Source organism: Hemicordylus capensis, chromosome 10 (assembly GCF_027244095.1).
Source record: "Hemicordylus capensis ecotype Gifberg chromosome 10, rHemCap1.1.pri, whole genome shotgun sequence".
Lineage (NCBI taxonomy): Eukaryota > Metazoa > Chordata > Lepidosauria > Squamata > Cordylidae > Hemicordylus > Hemicordylus capensis.
Genome location: NC_069666.1, coordinates 25,676,154 through 25,691,311, shown reverse-complemented (window position 1 = coordinate 25,691,311; position 15,158 = coordinate 25,676,154). Strand labels below are relative to the sequence as shown.

The following is a 15,158-nucleotide window of genomic DNA, read 5'->3' as shown; positions in this document are numbered from 1 at the left end:
CTATTAGTGACTGTGTGAACTGCCTTATTTGCCCACACCTAACATACCTGAAAGGTACGAGCAAAATTTCCCAGTTAACTGCTGCTTAATGTGACCTTTCCCCTTCAAATCAAAGAAGCCACATTTGCAAAGCAGCAGGAAAATTCTGGGTGAGTGACATAATGGACACAACTTACTTAGCTGGTTTTCCCTCCACTGTGTAGAACACATTTCACATACAAAATTGCTTGCTTTATTGCTAGTTTTTAAAGAGTGCCTCTGATAACCAAGTCTGCCATACACACATGCAACAGTTCATCAACTTACTTGGACCACAACCATTTTTATGTGATAAAGCTCTTGCAAATGCAAATGGATAGTCTCCTAGACCCACAAAGACGTTTCAGCATCCGATGTAATTTGAAAGTATTTTAGCAGAGCCTTGACATCATGTTCCAGCCATGCATTACCCTTGGCCTCTCCAGCCTATTTCAAGCAGAACAAAGCTCTATGCACGATGTCAAGGAAAACTTAGAGAATCAGGACCTCACAGTTTTCAAGGACAGTATGTGTATACATATGTGTGTGCACATTTTGAGAACAAGAAGATGCTGGAATTCTTCTATTTTAAAAACAGTTTTTATTCCATATATTTAGAAATGTGTAATTTTTAATAACGGCAAAGAAAAAAAAATCAGCCACACCCGAATAGCTAAATAACCGATTAACAGAATGCAGTGGTATATTATCTAACCAGAAATAGTGCTGATGTGCCATAATAAAATTGTCTATTAGTACAAAAATACATTTCAGGGCACATAGCATCCTTATCACAAATTACAGTAGGGATACTTTTTTTCCAAGAATGTAATCAAACTAGAGAATTCCGAGTTAGTCTTTAAATGCAGCACTTAAAAAGGTAACAACTTTGTGCATTTTCTTTTCTTTTTTTTAAAAAAGTCCTTGTTTTCATGTAGTGTAGAAATGCTGCTTTATTGCTGCAAGATGTCAAAGTTCAAGGCTCAAAAGGTATGAGAATACAAAGATATTAAGAAACTTTGTTTTGTATTTTTATATATATTTATATATATAAAAAGGTAAAGCTTATAAAAGTTAATTTACAAACCAAGAACAAAAGTGGTATGCACGAGTTATATACAAGCAGCCTAGAACATCTATAAATTTTCAAAATGCATAGCAGAAAACATACCATCATGTTCTTCGGGTCCTCCTCTCAGTCGGCACAAAAACAATGGGATTTGTCCCCCTCCCTCTCTCTAGACCAGCAAGTTCACAAAATGAATCAGCTCCTCAGACTGTCTCAAGATGTATTTATCTAAGTAAGCACAGAAGCCATACAAACTTAGTAGTACGGAGAACTACGATGACAGCTAAGACGAGTAAAAACAGGAGGGTAAGGCATCCCTGCTGGTTAATATGTCTGTCGTAAGTGTGGTTAATTTACAGATCCATAGAGGCAAATGAACCATAGTCACACCACATGCGCGCACTGTTCTCTCTCTTTCCCGTGACCAAAAGGAAGAAACAAACAAAAAATGTTCTTCATGTATGATTCAAGTAGGCATGCATGTAACTCCCTCTTCTCAGTAGAGGAAGGGGGGAAACTTCTACATTGTGCTAGCCAAAAAGTGTTTATTTCCATATCATAGGCAAAATGCATCAAGGGCTTGCCAGTTGTTTAGAAGAACAAACAAAAAGAGTGGGACCATAATAGACTTTGCATATTCTGAATACACACAAACGTGGTATTTTTTTTATTCTTAAAAAAGGGGGGGGGGCTTTAGTAAGAAAAAAGTCAGATTCATGAGTGGATCATGAAAGAAAATGTCTGTTCTTCAGGGGGGAGACTGCATTGCTTCAGTGGTAGTGTAAGAGTTTTAAGCTACGATGCATCAGCAGTGTCCGGTTTAAGGAAAGCCAGGAGGACCCCTTAAGAACCTTGCCTTGGTTCTGGGGTTATCTGCCCTGATGCTTAATGGCATGTACCCTGACCATGGTTCAAGAATGTACTCCATTGTTAGTCACTGCTTAACACTAAGCGAACTGTTAATACTTGAAAAGAGGGGTTCAGTTTCTAGGCAAGTTTTTTATCCTGGTTTCACACTTAAGTCAGTCTGCTAACATTAAGGGTTAGAAGTGATCTATTAGAACTGAGACACAGTTTGCTCCAACAAGATAGTTTGGATCTCCAGGAAGAGACTTGTTCTGCCAGGTTTTGGGGTCACCTGTGGGAGGAAAACAATGTAGGAGTTTAGTATCCATCATCAAAAGGTGAACAACTTGGATAACAAATACCTTTAAAGTTAACTTGTTTCACTGTCAATCACCTCCTCTTTTATCCTGGAACACACACTTTACAGGCCAGAATTTTACGTGAGCCACCCTAAACTGATTCTTGGGGAAACTCAAAGGCAGTTCTTCCAGCTGATATTAAGTTATGTGCTGCAGCCTGACACGATCCCTTTCTTTTATGAACTCCCCCTGCAAAACCACACACTGAAATTTCATTCCTGCTGGTCAGAAAGTATTCTATTCAGCTCGAAGAGCTAAGAATCCCAAATCCTGGCATCTCATCTTATCCTCCATAGGTAAAACTGAATGCGGGGAAGGGGAGGACGGCACAGCCAGCCAGCCAGCCCTGACCCATAATCTTTGCACATTCTACCCAAGATCAGGATGAGGTCTACATGCTACTGCTGTATGTGGGCCAGGCCAGTATTTCTGATCAGAAACACTGGCATAATCAGAGTTGCTGATCCTATGCGCATGCACAGACCCCATTCTTACGCTTGGCTGCACACACCGAGATTAGGGGCAAGGCCAGCTAGTGCAATCCGCCCCCCGCCCACACACACATTCAGTCTGCATGTGGAGGATAAGGATCAGAAAAGGACTCGGGAGTAAGCGCTGCTGGAAGTCTCCACTCATTAGAATGCTTTCAGACAATCATCTTCTCCCCAGTGAGCTCCAATACTTAGCCATTAACGCCATGGGATCCAAGCAGAACTAGACTGTCTGAAGAGGTCCGCCATGCTACTCTTGCAGCTCCCCCCAAATGTCGGCTCTGGACTCCACTGCACATGGGGTGGGGAGACCCGTTCAGACAACCTGGCCGTGCTTAAATCTCACCATGCGGTGATAGCAAAAAACAAACAAAGCACTTCTTGGGAGAAACATGGGTCATCCAAGCCCATATGCCCCAACGGCCAATTCAAGGAAAGTGTTGGTCATGATGAAGCAACATCTCAAGTCCTGGTCCCAGTTCATACATTCACCTCTCTATGTGGAAAGAAGCCCTCTGCAGCTGTCTTGTCCATGAGCTCAAAATGCACTCCAAGCAGGCCTGCCCTAGAGAACTCCCTGTCCTGGGATTCTGGACAAGTCGAGGGGCACTCCTGCTGTCCACAAACCCACACAGACAGCACCATGCTGCTCTCTGCCACAAGGAAACAATCCCCGACTCAGCTGTTGCCTGAGTTCTCTCTTGCCCGCAGCGCAGGACAAGACCAAGCCCAAGAAAAGAAAGGGAAAGAGGTGGGAATCAGTGGGCACCTCAGCTGCTTAGAAGCCCCTTCCATCTGGAGAGGTGGAGGAACTATGACTTGATGCAGTGAAGTTTTAGCTGGAAGACACCATGTTCTTTAATAATCATCCCATCTACTTCTGTACAGCCCCCCTTCTGTTGAAGAGGTGAACTCTTAAGGTTAATTGCTTAGCCTTGCACACATGGCCTGGTTTCAGTATTGCATACACACCGCCAATAAAAACTGCACATTTGGGGGCTTAAGGCACAGCGGCATCTCAGCCAAACTGCAACATGCAGTGATCCTATGCACACTTACTTGGAAGCAGGCCCCTATTGAACAAAGTAGGATTTACTTCTGAGTAAAAATGCATAGGATTGAGCAGCATGGGAGGGTATCATCTGAGCTCATTTGAGTAGACTCCCAAAGAAATTAATGCCACTTTCCCCAGTCATCTCTTCATGCCATTCCACTTGGAGAAGACAATCTGTCATTAAATGCAATCACAGTGCCATATAATACTGCTAATGTAGAATTAGCAGCTAAAGCACACATTCAGACATGTACACGGAAGTTCTTATGATCCCTTCATTAATAAGCAGTAGGTTTACCAGGGCTAGACAAATACCCCAGATTATATAAATTATGCAGTTCTACAGAAGATAAGTCCCACAGTTCTTGCAAGAAACTCATGGAAACAAACATGATGTACACAATGACCGATATGCTGAAGTGATGACAACACCTGAAGTGGAGACTAAGAAATATTATGAGCAATTTAGACCTGGTTTGTGTACTTCGAAACTTGGTTATGCATTTTAAAGTTATGCTAGCCAGAGAAGTTATCCCGGTTATCAAAAAGGCATTTCATTTGTACAAAAAGGATTTTCCGTTTTCAAAATTGAGCTAATACACTTTCAGACTGAGTGAATGTCTTTGGGGAAAACTGCAAGATAGATTTACAAACTGTTAGTTATCAGGAGTTTGTAAAAATAGGAAGGTGTGGACTGAGCAGTGAGGAATTGTGTATTCACAGAACACCTTCTTTGTATGGCAGAGACTAAAAAACAGAACCTAAAACTTCTGTTCCAGAACTTGAAAAGTTAGGTTGCATGGTGACATATAATCTGATACCCCAAACCACTTAATACAGTGTGCACTCAGGAGAGTTAACCGATTGTGCCGTGACCCATTTAAAGCTGGGAGTTAGCTGCCCTCTGCTCCATGAGATGAGATGAATCAAGGTAATACACTTTGGGGAGAATGTGCCAGGACGCCTGGCTTTTTAAATGTGTTGCAGGAGAGGTTAGTATGTACAACCAAATGTTCATTTCAAGGACAGAACATGGAAAACATGTTAGGAAAAGCTTAAGAGAAAGAAAGAGTGAGAAAGAGATCCCATAACCAACTAATTTTAAAAAGAGAGAAAACAAGTATTTATTTAAGACACAGTATGGCTTACACATCAGAAGACAGAGTTGGCCAATTGTGAAGTTGTCTCAAGGAGCAAGATTACTGATATAACACCACATTTAATTATGTTAGCTGCAAGGGATGTATAGCTCCAATACAGACAGAAAGATGCCACCCTTAACACACACACGCGCGCACGAGCACACACAAAGAGACTAACTTGGAAAAGGAAGAAGATCTTTCTCACAGTAGCAGAGATTAACTTGGAAGGACCAGCAGATTCCCCCCCCTTTCATTTCAAGTAAATTCATGAACAGGTTCATCAGTTACAAATAATAATTGAAAAGCACTCTTGGAAGGCATTATATGGATTATAAGTGATAAACTTTGGATCCTTATTACTTGAAACTGTCCATTTTCTAGCACTTTCAATTTTTGTTTTTGTTTTTTTACACACAGTTAAGTAGCTGCATGCAACACATGCATAGAATACCAGTAAAAATCAACCGGCCAAGATTTCTCTAAGTAACTGGATCCCCATCAGAGAAGCATCTGATGCTCTATTTTTTTTTTTTTTTTGCGTCGACATAGTTGCATTGAAAAGGACAGATACATCAGTGACAAATATGAATACATTTTTAAATACTGTACACATAAGTACATTGCTTTTATATACCATATACAGATATGTATACATTAAGGGTGCCAAAGAGGTTAGTGTTAAGTGGCTGGAAACAAACACCCTTAGGACATTTTTGTCAAATATTTTCACTCAAGGCTGTAACTTTGCAGCCACTTCATGAAATTGCTTGAAATTTACACAAGAATTCTACTTGACTAACACTTTTGTCACCAGCTGCTTAGCCAACCACGCTTCCCCTCCTTTAGCTGAATGAGGACTTGAGTTGCTACCAGGGAGCGCGAACAGGGACGTGCCAAACTACAGTTAGTTCTCTCACCAAAAAACCTCCAAAACCATCTCTCCATAACATTTCAGAATTTAGAAGGAACAAGTGAAAGAACGGCCAGATTTGTGTGGCAAGTCAAAAATGAGTTGCACAGGGTTATTTTGCAAGAGATGTCTCAGTTTCTTTCAAAAGGCCAAATTTATGTGTTAACACCAGTGCATCTGAAAGCTTGTCCAAAATAGCTGTCTTTTGGCTCAGTTTACGGGGACTGCTACAGTGTTCTATGACAGACAAGTGTTTTGTTCTGAACAAAAGACTGCAGACCAGTGGTTACAAAACCCAATTAGAAGTTCTGAAACACAATTTTCAAAAAAGGAAGTGTGACTTTATCATCTTAAAGTGTTTTGCAGCAGTATTAGTCCTTGAGAGAGAGGGAGAGCGAGCAAGAGACAGAGGGAGAGAGAGAGCGAGAGAGGAAGAGTGTGGGAGATAGCAAACAAGGTAGATAATTGTACCACTGAATGGATCAATGGCAAAAGTACAGTACTATCTTATCTACCTTGCTATTTTGGTTTATTAATCATGATTTTTTGCAATGACTTTGCATCATGAGTAAGTGTGAGAAAGACACTTGTAATGAAAATGAAATGGAGAGCGGACACAAATACAGTGATTTAGGAATATCTTTATATTACAAGGTCACCTTCAGTCAGGTGAGTTTAAATTATACGATAGCACCCAAAAGCCCCAAAAGGACAGAGGGAGGACAGCATACCCGACGAGGAGTCGGAGGATTTTAGAGCAAAAGACCAACCATCAGGGGTCATAGACGCACAATGTGGTAAGCGCAGCTCCACTGGCTTCAGGAATTTTAGCCCATGGGGCCCACACATTACCAAGGGGCTGAGCAGTGTTTCACCTGTAGTAAAGAGGGGAGAAAGGAGGACAACGGATTAGAAGAGGTGCACTTCCCAGACCCAACATCATCACATCCAAGCTACAGCAAGAGCAGAGACATTAAACTGAAGAAGCTGACATGACCCAGGGCAGGGGTGGGGGAAGTTCTTCACTGCAGCAGCTTCAGAGAGGTAACTTGAAAACGTGGCTTTTTCAGATACTTTCAGCTACACGGGGCTTTTTCAGATACTTCTCCTCTTCCCCTTTCACCTCTACGGATGAAGAAGTTGGGAACAGCTTACTTATGCACCCTCCACTCCCCAATACAAACAACCAAGAACCACACTAAGAAACAGAAAGATCTGGTGCAGTATAGTAGCTAAGAGTGGGATCTGAGAAGTTCCTGGTTTAAATCTAGTCTGTGTCTTTTTCCAAGATGATGTGGAAAACAGTGGTATTTTATGCAATTTTCCATTCAATGCCATAAGGACACAGACACCAGAGATTCCTCTCAGAAATAAAATGATGGTATGTAATTGTATGGTGGTTCTCAATATAGGCTTCACAATGGTCAGAGCTACCATGAAATTGAGACTACCTAAAGTGAAGTTACTCCTGTAGCTGGAAAGGTCTTATGCCAGGGGATCTCAAACATGACCCCAGATGTTGGTCTACAACTAGCAGCAGCCGGCGCCACCACCTGTGGCCACTGTGGAGGGAGAGGATGGAAGACACAGTCCAACAACGAAGTGGGGACTACGTTTGAGAACTCCACTCCAATGGAGTGGAGAGAGTGGACGGAGAGAAATTTCCCTCCCTCTCTCACAACACTAGAACAGTGGTCCCTCTAATTATTTTCATCTCTGTGTGGAATGAGTTTTGTTCTGGGTGGCAGTATCAAGGCAGTGCGCGCGCACCATGTGCATTCAGAGTGGGGCCTTCCTGATTCAGCCTGAGCGGGATCTAAAATGCACTAATCAGACATCCAAAAACTTGGGAGCGTGTGCATGCCCTCTACGGAATTCTTTGCCATGGGATGAGGTGATGACCACTAGCTTGGATGGCTTTAAAAGGGGCTGAGACAAAGTCATGGAGGACAGGCCTATTAATGGCTACTATTCTGGTGGCTATTGGCCACCTCCAGCCTCAGAGGTACGACGCCTCTTAATACCAGTTGCAGGGGAGCAACAGCAGCAGAGAGGGCATGCATGTATCTCTTGCCAGTGGGCTTCCTGAAGGCATTTGGTGGGCCATTGTGTGAAACAGGATGCTGGACTAGAGAGGCCTTGGGGGGCCTGATCCAGCCAGGCTGTTCTTATGTAATTAACCCATGCCTTATGTGGCTACCCCTTGAATTGTTCTTCTACCCTAACCTCCTCCTCACTTTCACTGTTAAAGTGAAGTTAAGAAGAAAAATCTTCAGGATCTCGGGAAGCTTTTCTGCTTCTAGGAGAAAAAGAGGGAAGTACCACCTCACCCCACCCTCTGGAAGGACCGGTTTCCTGATTAGTCATTACTCCAATCGCCAGAGGAAAGGGTCTTCCCATGAGATTCCCAGCAGTCATCCTGCTCTTGAAGGAGAACTAGGTTGATCAGATATGGTCTCCCCTTCTTTAAGCAAGGTAGAAAGCATCTTGTCCTGCTGAAGTGACACCTGAACCAAACAAACCAGGAGGACTGCTTGGGAGTCTCTCTTACCTTTCTCTTTGTCTAAAGGTGGGAGGATACTATTGTCTCGGCAGACCTTGAAATAGATTTCTTGCTCGATACCCTCTGGAATGGCTCCTTGTGGTATTATTATGCTAACTCCAGTCTCTATAGAGCTTAGAACACCACCATTGCTGTTAAAAACGCCTCTTGCTGTGGCTACTACTGTGTGGCCGTCCTCTTCATCATCATCTTCCAGAGCAGAAGGACTAAAATCAGATACACAGGATTATTTCCTGCCACTGCCAGGGAGAAAACTAATTTAAGGTTGCAAGAGCAACATTACATCCAATGTCATGCAATGCAATTTCATGAAACCAAAGAACATTACGTTACTGCCCCAGGAAACCACCCTGCTTCTTTCAGGCAGGACCAGTCAAGCTGTCTGTTTTCCCAGCTGTCAGTCCAAGAAGGAATCCCAGTGAATCCCTTCTATGCAAAGTGGCTGCATGCTCCCCCTCCTGGACTAGCAAAATGGCTGTGCTGGACAGCTGGTGGCAAGCAGAAGATACCAAAGGGCGCGGCATTTCTAAAAGCCACCATGCAATCATGCACAATACTTTGTGATATTGACCTGAAATCGTTAAGAGCTCAGAAGTCAAGAACATACTCCAAAGGCTGCTCTTTATGAGATCAGAGAGTGAACAGCTGGAGACGGGGCACGTGAGTGCGTGCACATCTGCATACATGTGACACTGCCCTACATGGAGCCTCCTGTAAAAACCCAAGAGGTCCCCCAAATGGTCCAGTGTGGAGGCTATTTAGCAAGCAGCACTGTCCACAGGCCAATACTTTTCTTTAAATGTCATACAGTGCTTTTGAACACTGAAATTCTTCTCAGAATGGCTCCCTGGAAAGCTCACCAGACTCCTCCTCAAAAGTAGTCAGTCCCCATCCTTGTCGCCTTTACCCAGTTGCAGCTCATTCCAACAAGCCCAGGAGGCAGTTTGGGGCCCCTGCGCTAGGGTGTCAGGCAGGGGTCTTCTCTAGGTCCGGTACAGGAGATCCTTCTGACTAGAGCCTGAACCGGAGAACTTCTGCACACACAGCATGCGCTCTGGCCTGCACTACGGCCCTTCTCCAGAGGGGAGGCAGCCGTTTACCACTGCACGTTCTTTGAGCACAAATGCATTTATGCAAAGGACAAGCCTTACCTTACAGGAATGGCTTTAGGCACAGCATTGATGTTATTTGGTTGATACTTGAGCTTATCTGCCTGTACAGAGAAAGTATCCACTGCGCTGTCAAACTCAGACGGAGGCTGAGACGAACCATGTGCTTTTAAAACGGGTTGGGGTGAATTCTGAGATTTGGATGGCAATTCTGGCTTATGCTGATTCTCATCTGGCAGGAGGTTGTGGTTGAATTTGGGGCTTTCAAACTTGCGTTCAAATGGCCGGGCAGCGCTTGTGTAAGGTTTTGTCGTGAAGCGATTGTAAGCAGGGGTGATAGTTTTCGGAATCTGTTCCGTCCCGTTCACCGGCCCTTTATCTGGGAAGCTTTTCTGAGGGTAGTAAGTGGACTGCACAGTGTCTTCTCGGCTGGAAGATCTGAAAGCTGGTGGTTTGTTTTGAGATGGGGGTGGCTCAGGCTTGGACAGTGCCGAGTTCTGGAAATCTGAGACAGAGTTGACTGTAAGAAAAGGGGCGAAACAAATTAAATATGTGGCATGCGTGAAAGGTCTAACTGAGTTTATAGAAGGTCTGCTAACTTACATTACTGCTGATTGTTTTCGGAGAGTCTAATTACTTTGAAATAAAGCAACGTATCTGACTACAGCCTGAAAACTAAGCTAGAACTTCGTCCCTTGACCTCCTAGTTTTCTACATCCAGGAGATGGAGGAACATTTGATAGTGGTAGCCCCCACCCACATCCTAAAGTGTCCGTCCAGGCATGGGTTGATTGACAGTAGGAATATAGGAAGCTGCTTGATATACTGAGTCAAACCACTGGACCTCTGTCCATATTGCCTCTCAGTCTTCACTTCTCCAGGCTAAAAACACCCAGTTCCTTCCACCATTCTGTCAGCTAGTGCCTTGTAGAGTCTGCTGGCCCCAAAAGATGAGTGCTCCCAACAAACAACATCCAATAAAAGAAGAAGTATCCAGACGCCTACCTTCAGGAAGCGCAGGCTTGGGCTGAAGAGAGACGACGGGGTTGTTAACCGACTGAGGCTGGGTGTACTGCACTGGAGGCGCAGGGGGAGGGGGAGTGACTTGTGGGACTGGCTCATAACGCTTTTCACCAACCGCTCTCTCCATAGGCTCCATATCTATTGACTTCCCCCTGTTGGGATGAAGGAGAACACAGGGGGTCAACTTCAGAGGTTTTATCTTCTTCACCTTCCCAGATGCTTCCCTACAGCCTTTCCTGGAGACACACATTCTGGGCTAACTTGCTGGTTAAGAGACCTGCTGGTGATCCCTTAAACAAGGCAAATCCATAACTCAGAGTTGCTTCTGTTCTTTCAAGACAGAGGTAAAACCAAGCAAGGGCTTACTCTGCTCCTTTGTCCATTTATACATGCATGTGCCTCTGGGTATGCATGAACAGCACAGGAAAGGGTTCATTACAAAGAGAAGTAACACGCATCCGTATGAACAAACCCAGTAAGGATGTGCATGAATTGTGATTCAAAGCGCGATTCGCAGCACATCCCCAGCACCTTTAAAAGGGAAGAGAGCAGATGCATACCTGCTCCTCCTCTGCTCTCTGTCATGTCCTCTATCGGTGATGCTCTCCCCAGCTGCCCTTGCGTGGGAGTGGCATTGTTCGTGTCGGCGTTGTGTGAGGGAAACCGGGGGAGAGCACCGTCGGCACGCAAAGGTAGTTGGGGGGGGGGGGAGTGCCTCCAATACAAGAAGTGACAGCGAGCCGAGGAGGGGCAGGTATGCCCCTGCTCTCCTCTGCTTTAAAGGTGCCAGGGATGTGCTGCGAATCGCGATTTGTGCACACCCATAAAACCCAGACCTAATTTGAGTCCATCAACTGGCAACATCCAGACCTAATTACAATAATACTGAAAGGACAGGAGAATGAACAACAGTGATTTGTTAGAGAGATTAGTAACACAAACCAGAATAGATGGCAGAATGAGAGGCAGATGACATCTGGGGTGCATTTTTTGGTTAACTCTAACCATCTCTATTCTTCCATTGTCCAATTTTACTCAACGCAGGGAAAAGCAGTTTAATTAAGGGGCTAAAATTTCTGAAGGCCAAAGCAACTCACTTGTCCCCAAGATTAGATGAGTCACAATTTTTCTAAGGCTACACTCCTACATACACCCAACATTAGATATCTACAATGCCATCTTATCCAGAAATGCAGTAAGCTTAAGCATCACTAGCTTTATGTGCATCAATTTTAAAGTTAGTTAAGAAGGGAAATTGGAACTTACTTTTAGAGCTTACCCCCCAGGAAATATTCTTTTCAGTAATAATCAATATTTATAATATTCTAGTCCAAGCTAATGTGAAACTACATTCAAAATTTTATCTGCACATAATGCCCATGATAGAACATAACAGGAGAGAGAGGACACCTTAAAACATCCTCACATCAACAGCTTTCTTACCACTTGATGCTCCTTTTCAAGTAGTCATAGCTAATGTAAGCGCCAAGAAATCTAGGTGGCGATGGCAAAGCAAATGGCAATAGAACAAAAGAAAAAATGTCATTCTAGCTTAAGCACATTTCTACTCATTTAGTGCAAATCCTCAACACAAATATAAAACTACTCATGCAACAAGACAATCTACAGACCAGCAGTTCCCAAACTGTGAGCTGGGGCACTTTGGGAAAGGGGTCATCATGTACCTGGTGGGAAGAGAGGCCCCATGGAACATTAATCCCTTCCCCAGCTTATATTGAGAGATCCAGAGGAATTCCAGAAGCACCACCACTGCCCAGAAAGGGAGGAATGGAACAATGCTAGCTGGGCAATGTTGAGTGGGGGAAGCAGAGAGGCAATATTAATGGAACCCTTTTACGGTTGCAAGGAGAACCCATTTCCCCAGGGGTTAACCAAGAACATGTATATGTAGGGTAAAAGGGTGAAGTTGGCCTCTAATTTTCAAGCAACAGTACCCCAGTATGGAAACCGCTGGTGGTATGGACAAATATTAGATTGCCAAGCTCTCCAATTTGAAGGCTTCATTCTACAAGAAGAGGGTTGGTTCTGTGTTGGGTTAGACATATTCCCCACTGTTTAAAAAAAAAAAAAACAAGCAAAGCCTCTACGTGTATATAGTCTTCTATGGTACAATAACGCCATGCTGTAGTCTCAAAACAGTAGTCTCTTAAGCTACTGGCTCAAGCCATGTTCCAAGTGAATTTGCAGCTTGGCTGCTATATTGTGAGACTTGAAGACCCCTTAAGTCCAAGACCTGAAGTACATGCTCTCCAAATCCTGCTCTCCAAGTCCTTAAGGATGAGGAATGCTTGTTTGCACTCAAATGCCAGAGTGCCCATGGGCAAGCAGAAAGAAGATGGCATTTCTATACTTGACACTGGCAAACTGGTCTAGACACCTCTCCTTTTCATCAGGCAGAACTTAAAGAGTAAGCCAGATGTTTGCCCAAGTATGAGCCAAAGTGGTCCTCCTAACCACCACAGGGGTGGCGAAGGCATACAAAGATGCTGGGAAGAGCATGTGCCTGCTTGCATGCAGAATTTTCCAGGTTTCCTCCCTGGCATCTCCAAGATAGGGCTGAGAGAGGCTCCTGCCTGCAATCTTGGAGAAGTCACTGCCAGTCTGGGTAGACAATACTGAGCTAAAAGGACCAGGGTCTGACTCAGTAAAAGGCAGCTTGCTATGTTCCTAAGATGGCCTGAATTATAAGGGGTCTTAGTAGTGCTAGCAGCCAACCCAGGGCTACTTCAAGGCTAATTACAGTAGGCAACAGTGGCCATGCCTATTAGTTAGGTTCATTCATATTAAAATAACTGGATCCTGCTTGTGGCTCTCAGCGAGGTGCAGCAGATGGCGCCATTATGGGGGGGGGGGAATAAATGGAGTAAGCAAGCAGCAATGCAACAGAAAAATACTTGAATTATATACTGTTTCCAGGAGGCTAACTTTAACCAGGCCGGATTGTGGTGAATGATGCGGCTTTGCTGTAAGAGGTCTGTTGAGACCGGCAAGAACCATGGGAGCATAATGGCAAGATGGAGGATCTCTGGCAACCAGTATGGAGCCACTAGGATGACCTCTGCCTGGTACAGTTGGACCTTGCGGAGGAATCTACACAGGAGGAAAGGCATACAGCAACTCTTGTGGCCATGGTGTCAGCAGAGAACCCACCACTTCTGCTCCCTCGCACGGGAAACGGGTGAAGAATCTTGGAAGTTTGGCGTTGTTGGGTGCCGTGAAGAGGTTGGCCTGCGGGCATTCGAAGTGCTCTGCAAGCAGACAACTACCTGATGGTTGAGGCTCCATTCTGTTGGGTGAATTTCTATCTGGTTGAGCCAATCCGCTTTGGTGTTTAAAATTCCACCCACTGGAGAAGTGTTGCTTCTTGGAGTAAGGAGAGCAACCTGGCTTCTCCTTGACACGTGATATCGGCTTTCGCTGTGATGTTATTCGTGCAGGACATGTTCATCTCTCAACAGGTGCTGAAAAGCCCTCAATGCAAGGCACGTGGCCCTGAGCGCCAACCAATTGATGTTGTGGTCCTTTTCTTGTGGGGACCATTTCCCCTGGGCCAAATGCTGGAGGCAGTGGGCTCCCCATCCCCAGAGGCTCGCATAGGTCATTACGATGACTTGGGGTGGGTCTAGAAATGGTTTTCCTTTGGAAAGACTGTTCTGAGTCATCCATCAGTTTAGGGACTGATGGAGATTGAGGGACACTAAGACTCTCATTTGAGACTTTAGTGCCATCACATTCTGATTGGGAGTAAGGACCACCTGAGTGGGTGCAGGTGGAACTTGGCTCAGTCAAGTTGCCACCATTAGCCCCAATAGGTGAGCTAGAGTTAGAAGCAGTACCCTGTTGCTTGGAGGAATCAAAGGAATTGTGGCCAGGATCTTTTGAATGCATTCCTGGGGTAGGATTAACCTGTCCAGAGTGGTGTATAATTATTACTCCCAGTTGATGTAGGCTCTGAGGGGAGAAAAGTTGGCTCTTTGACTAGTTGACTAGGAACCTGTGGGTGGACAATACTTGGAGATAAAGCCTTAGGTCTGACTGGGCTGAGGGTCAATCCTGTGCTCTGAGGAGCAGATTGTCTAGACAGGCAATGATTCTGACACCCTGGAGTCCGGGTGTGCTATGAGTGGAGCCATTACCTTCATGAGCATCCCAGATGCTGAGGATAGATCGGAAAGTAAGGTTTTGTACTGATAGTGCCTGCCTGCATATTTGAAGCAGACGAATGGCTGGTTGTCTAGATGAATTGGAATGTGGAGATAGGCTTTTGTCAGGAGGCAAGGTGATGCAGGCCCTTTCCCCAAATTTTCAATGTCCACACTAGCTGGGACAGCCGGTGATGACAAGGGCCTCGTGGTGTTCGGTGCACTGCTGGGAGACCTCAGTGGAGGAAAACTTGCAGGCTTCCGATTGCCTTTAGGAACGAAGGCATTTGGGATCCGAGGACTACTTTGCATCCTAACTGCTGGCTCCAGAGAAGAGAGTAGGGAGGAATAGCAGGATAGAAAGGAGTAGAGGAGAAAAAAGGGGCACTTTTTTTTGGTACGGAAAGGAGA

The 15,158-nt window shown here is 44.6% G+C and overlaps 1 protein-coding gene across 24 annotated transcripts in view; it reads right to left on the bottom strand.

The window, feature by feature from the left end:
* Positions 1 to 596: 596 nt before the first annotated feature.
* The window catches only part of TJP1 (tight junction protein 1), a 344,987-nt gene continuing 330,425 nt past the window's right edge, over positions 597 to 15,158 (bottom strand). For 12 of the 24 annotated variants that reach the window (XM_053271916.1, XM_053271915.1, XM_053271911.1 and 9 more), the window contains 6 exons: positions 12,028 to 12,078; positions 10,567 to 10,736; positions 9,604 to 10,081; positions 8,441 to 8,658; positions 6,621 to 6,764; positions 597 to 2,225 (listed from right to left, as the gene is read on the bottom strand). In XM_053271916.1, the coding sequence (XP_053127891.1) occupies positions 2,131 to 2,225; positions 6,621 to 6,764; positions 8,441 to 8,658; positions 9,604 to 10,081; positions 10,567 to 10,736; positions 12,028 to 12,078 (1,156 nt within the window). In that variant the 3' untranslated portion in view covers positions 597 to 2,130. The remainder of the gene's footprint in view (positions 2,226 to 6,620; positions 6,765 to 8,440; positions 8,659 to 9,603; positions 10,082 to 10,566; positions 10,737 to 12,027; positions 12,079 to 15,158) is intronic. The other 12 variants (XM_053271904.1, XM_053271912.1, XM_053271906.1 and 9 more) reach the window with 5 other exon arrangements.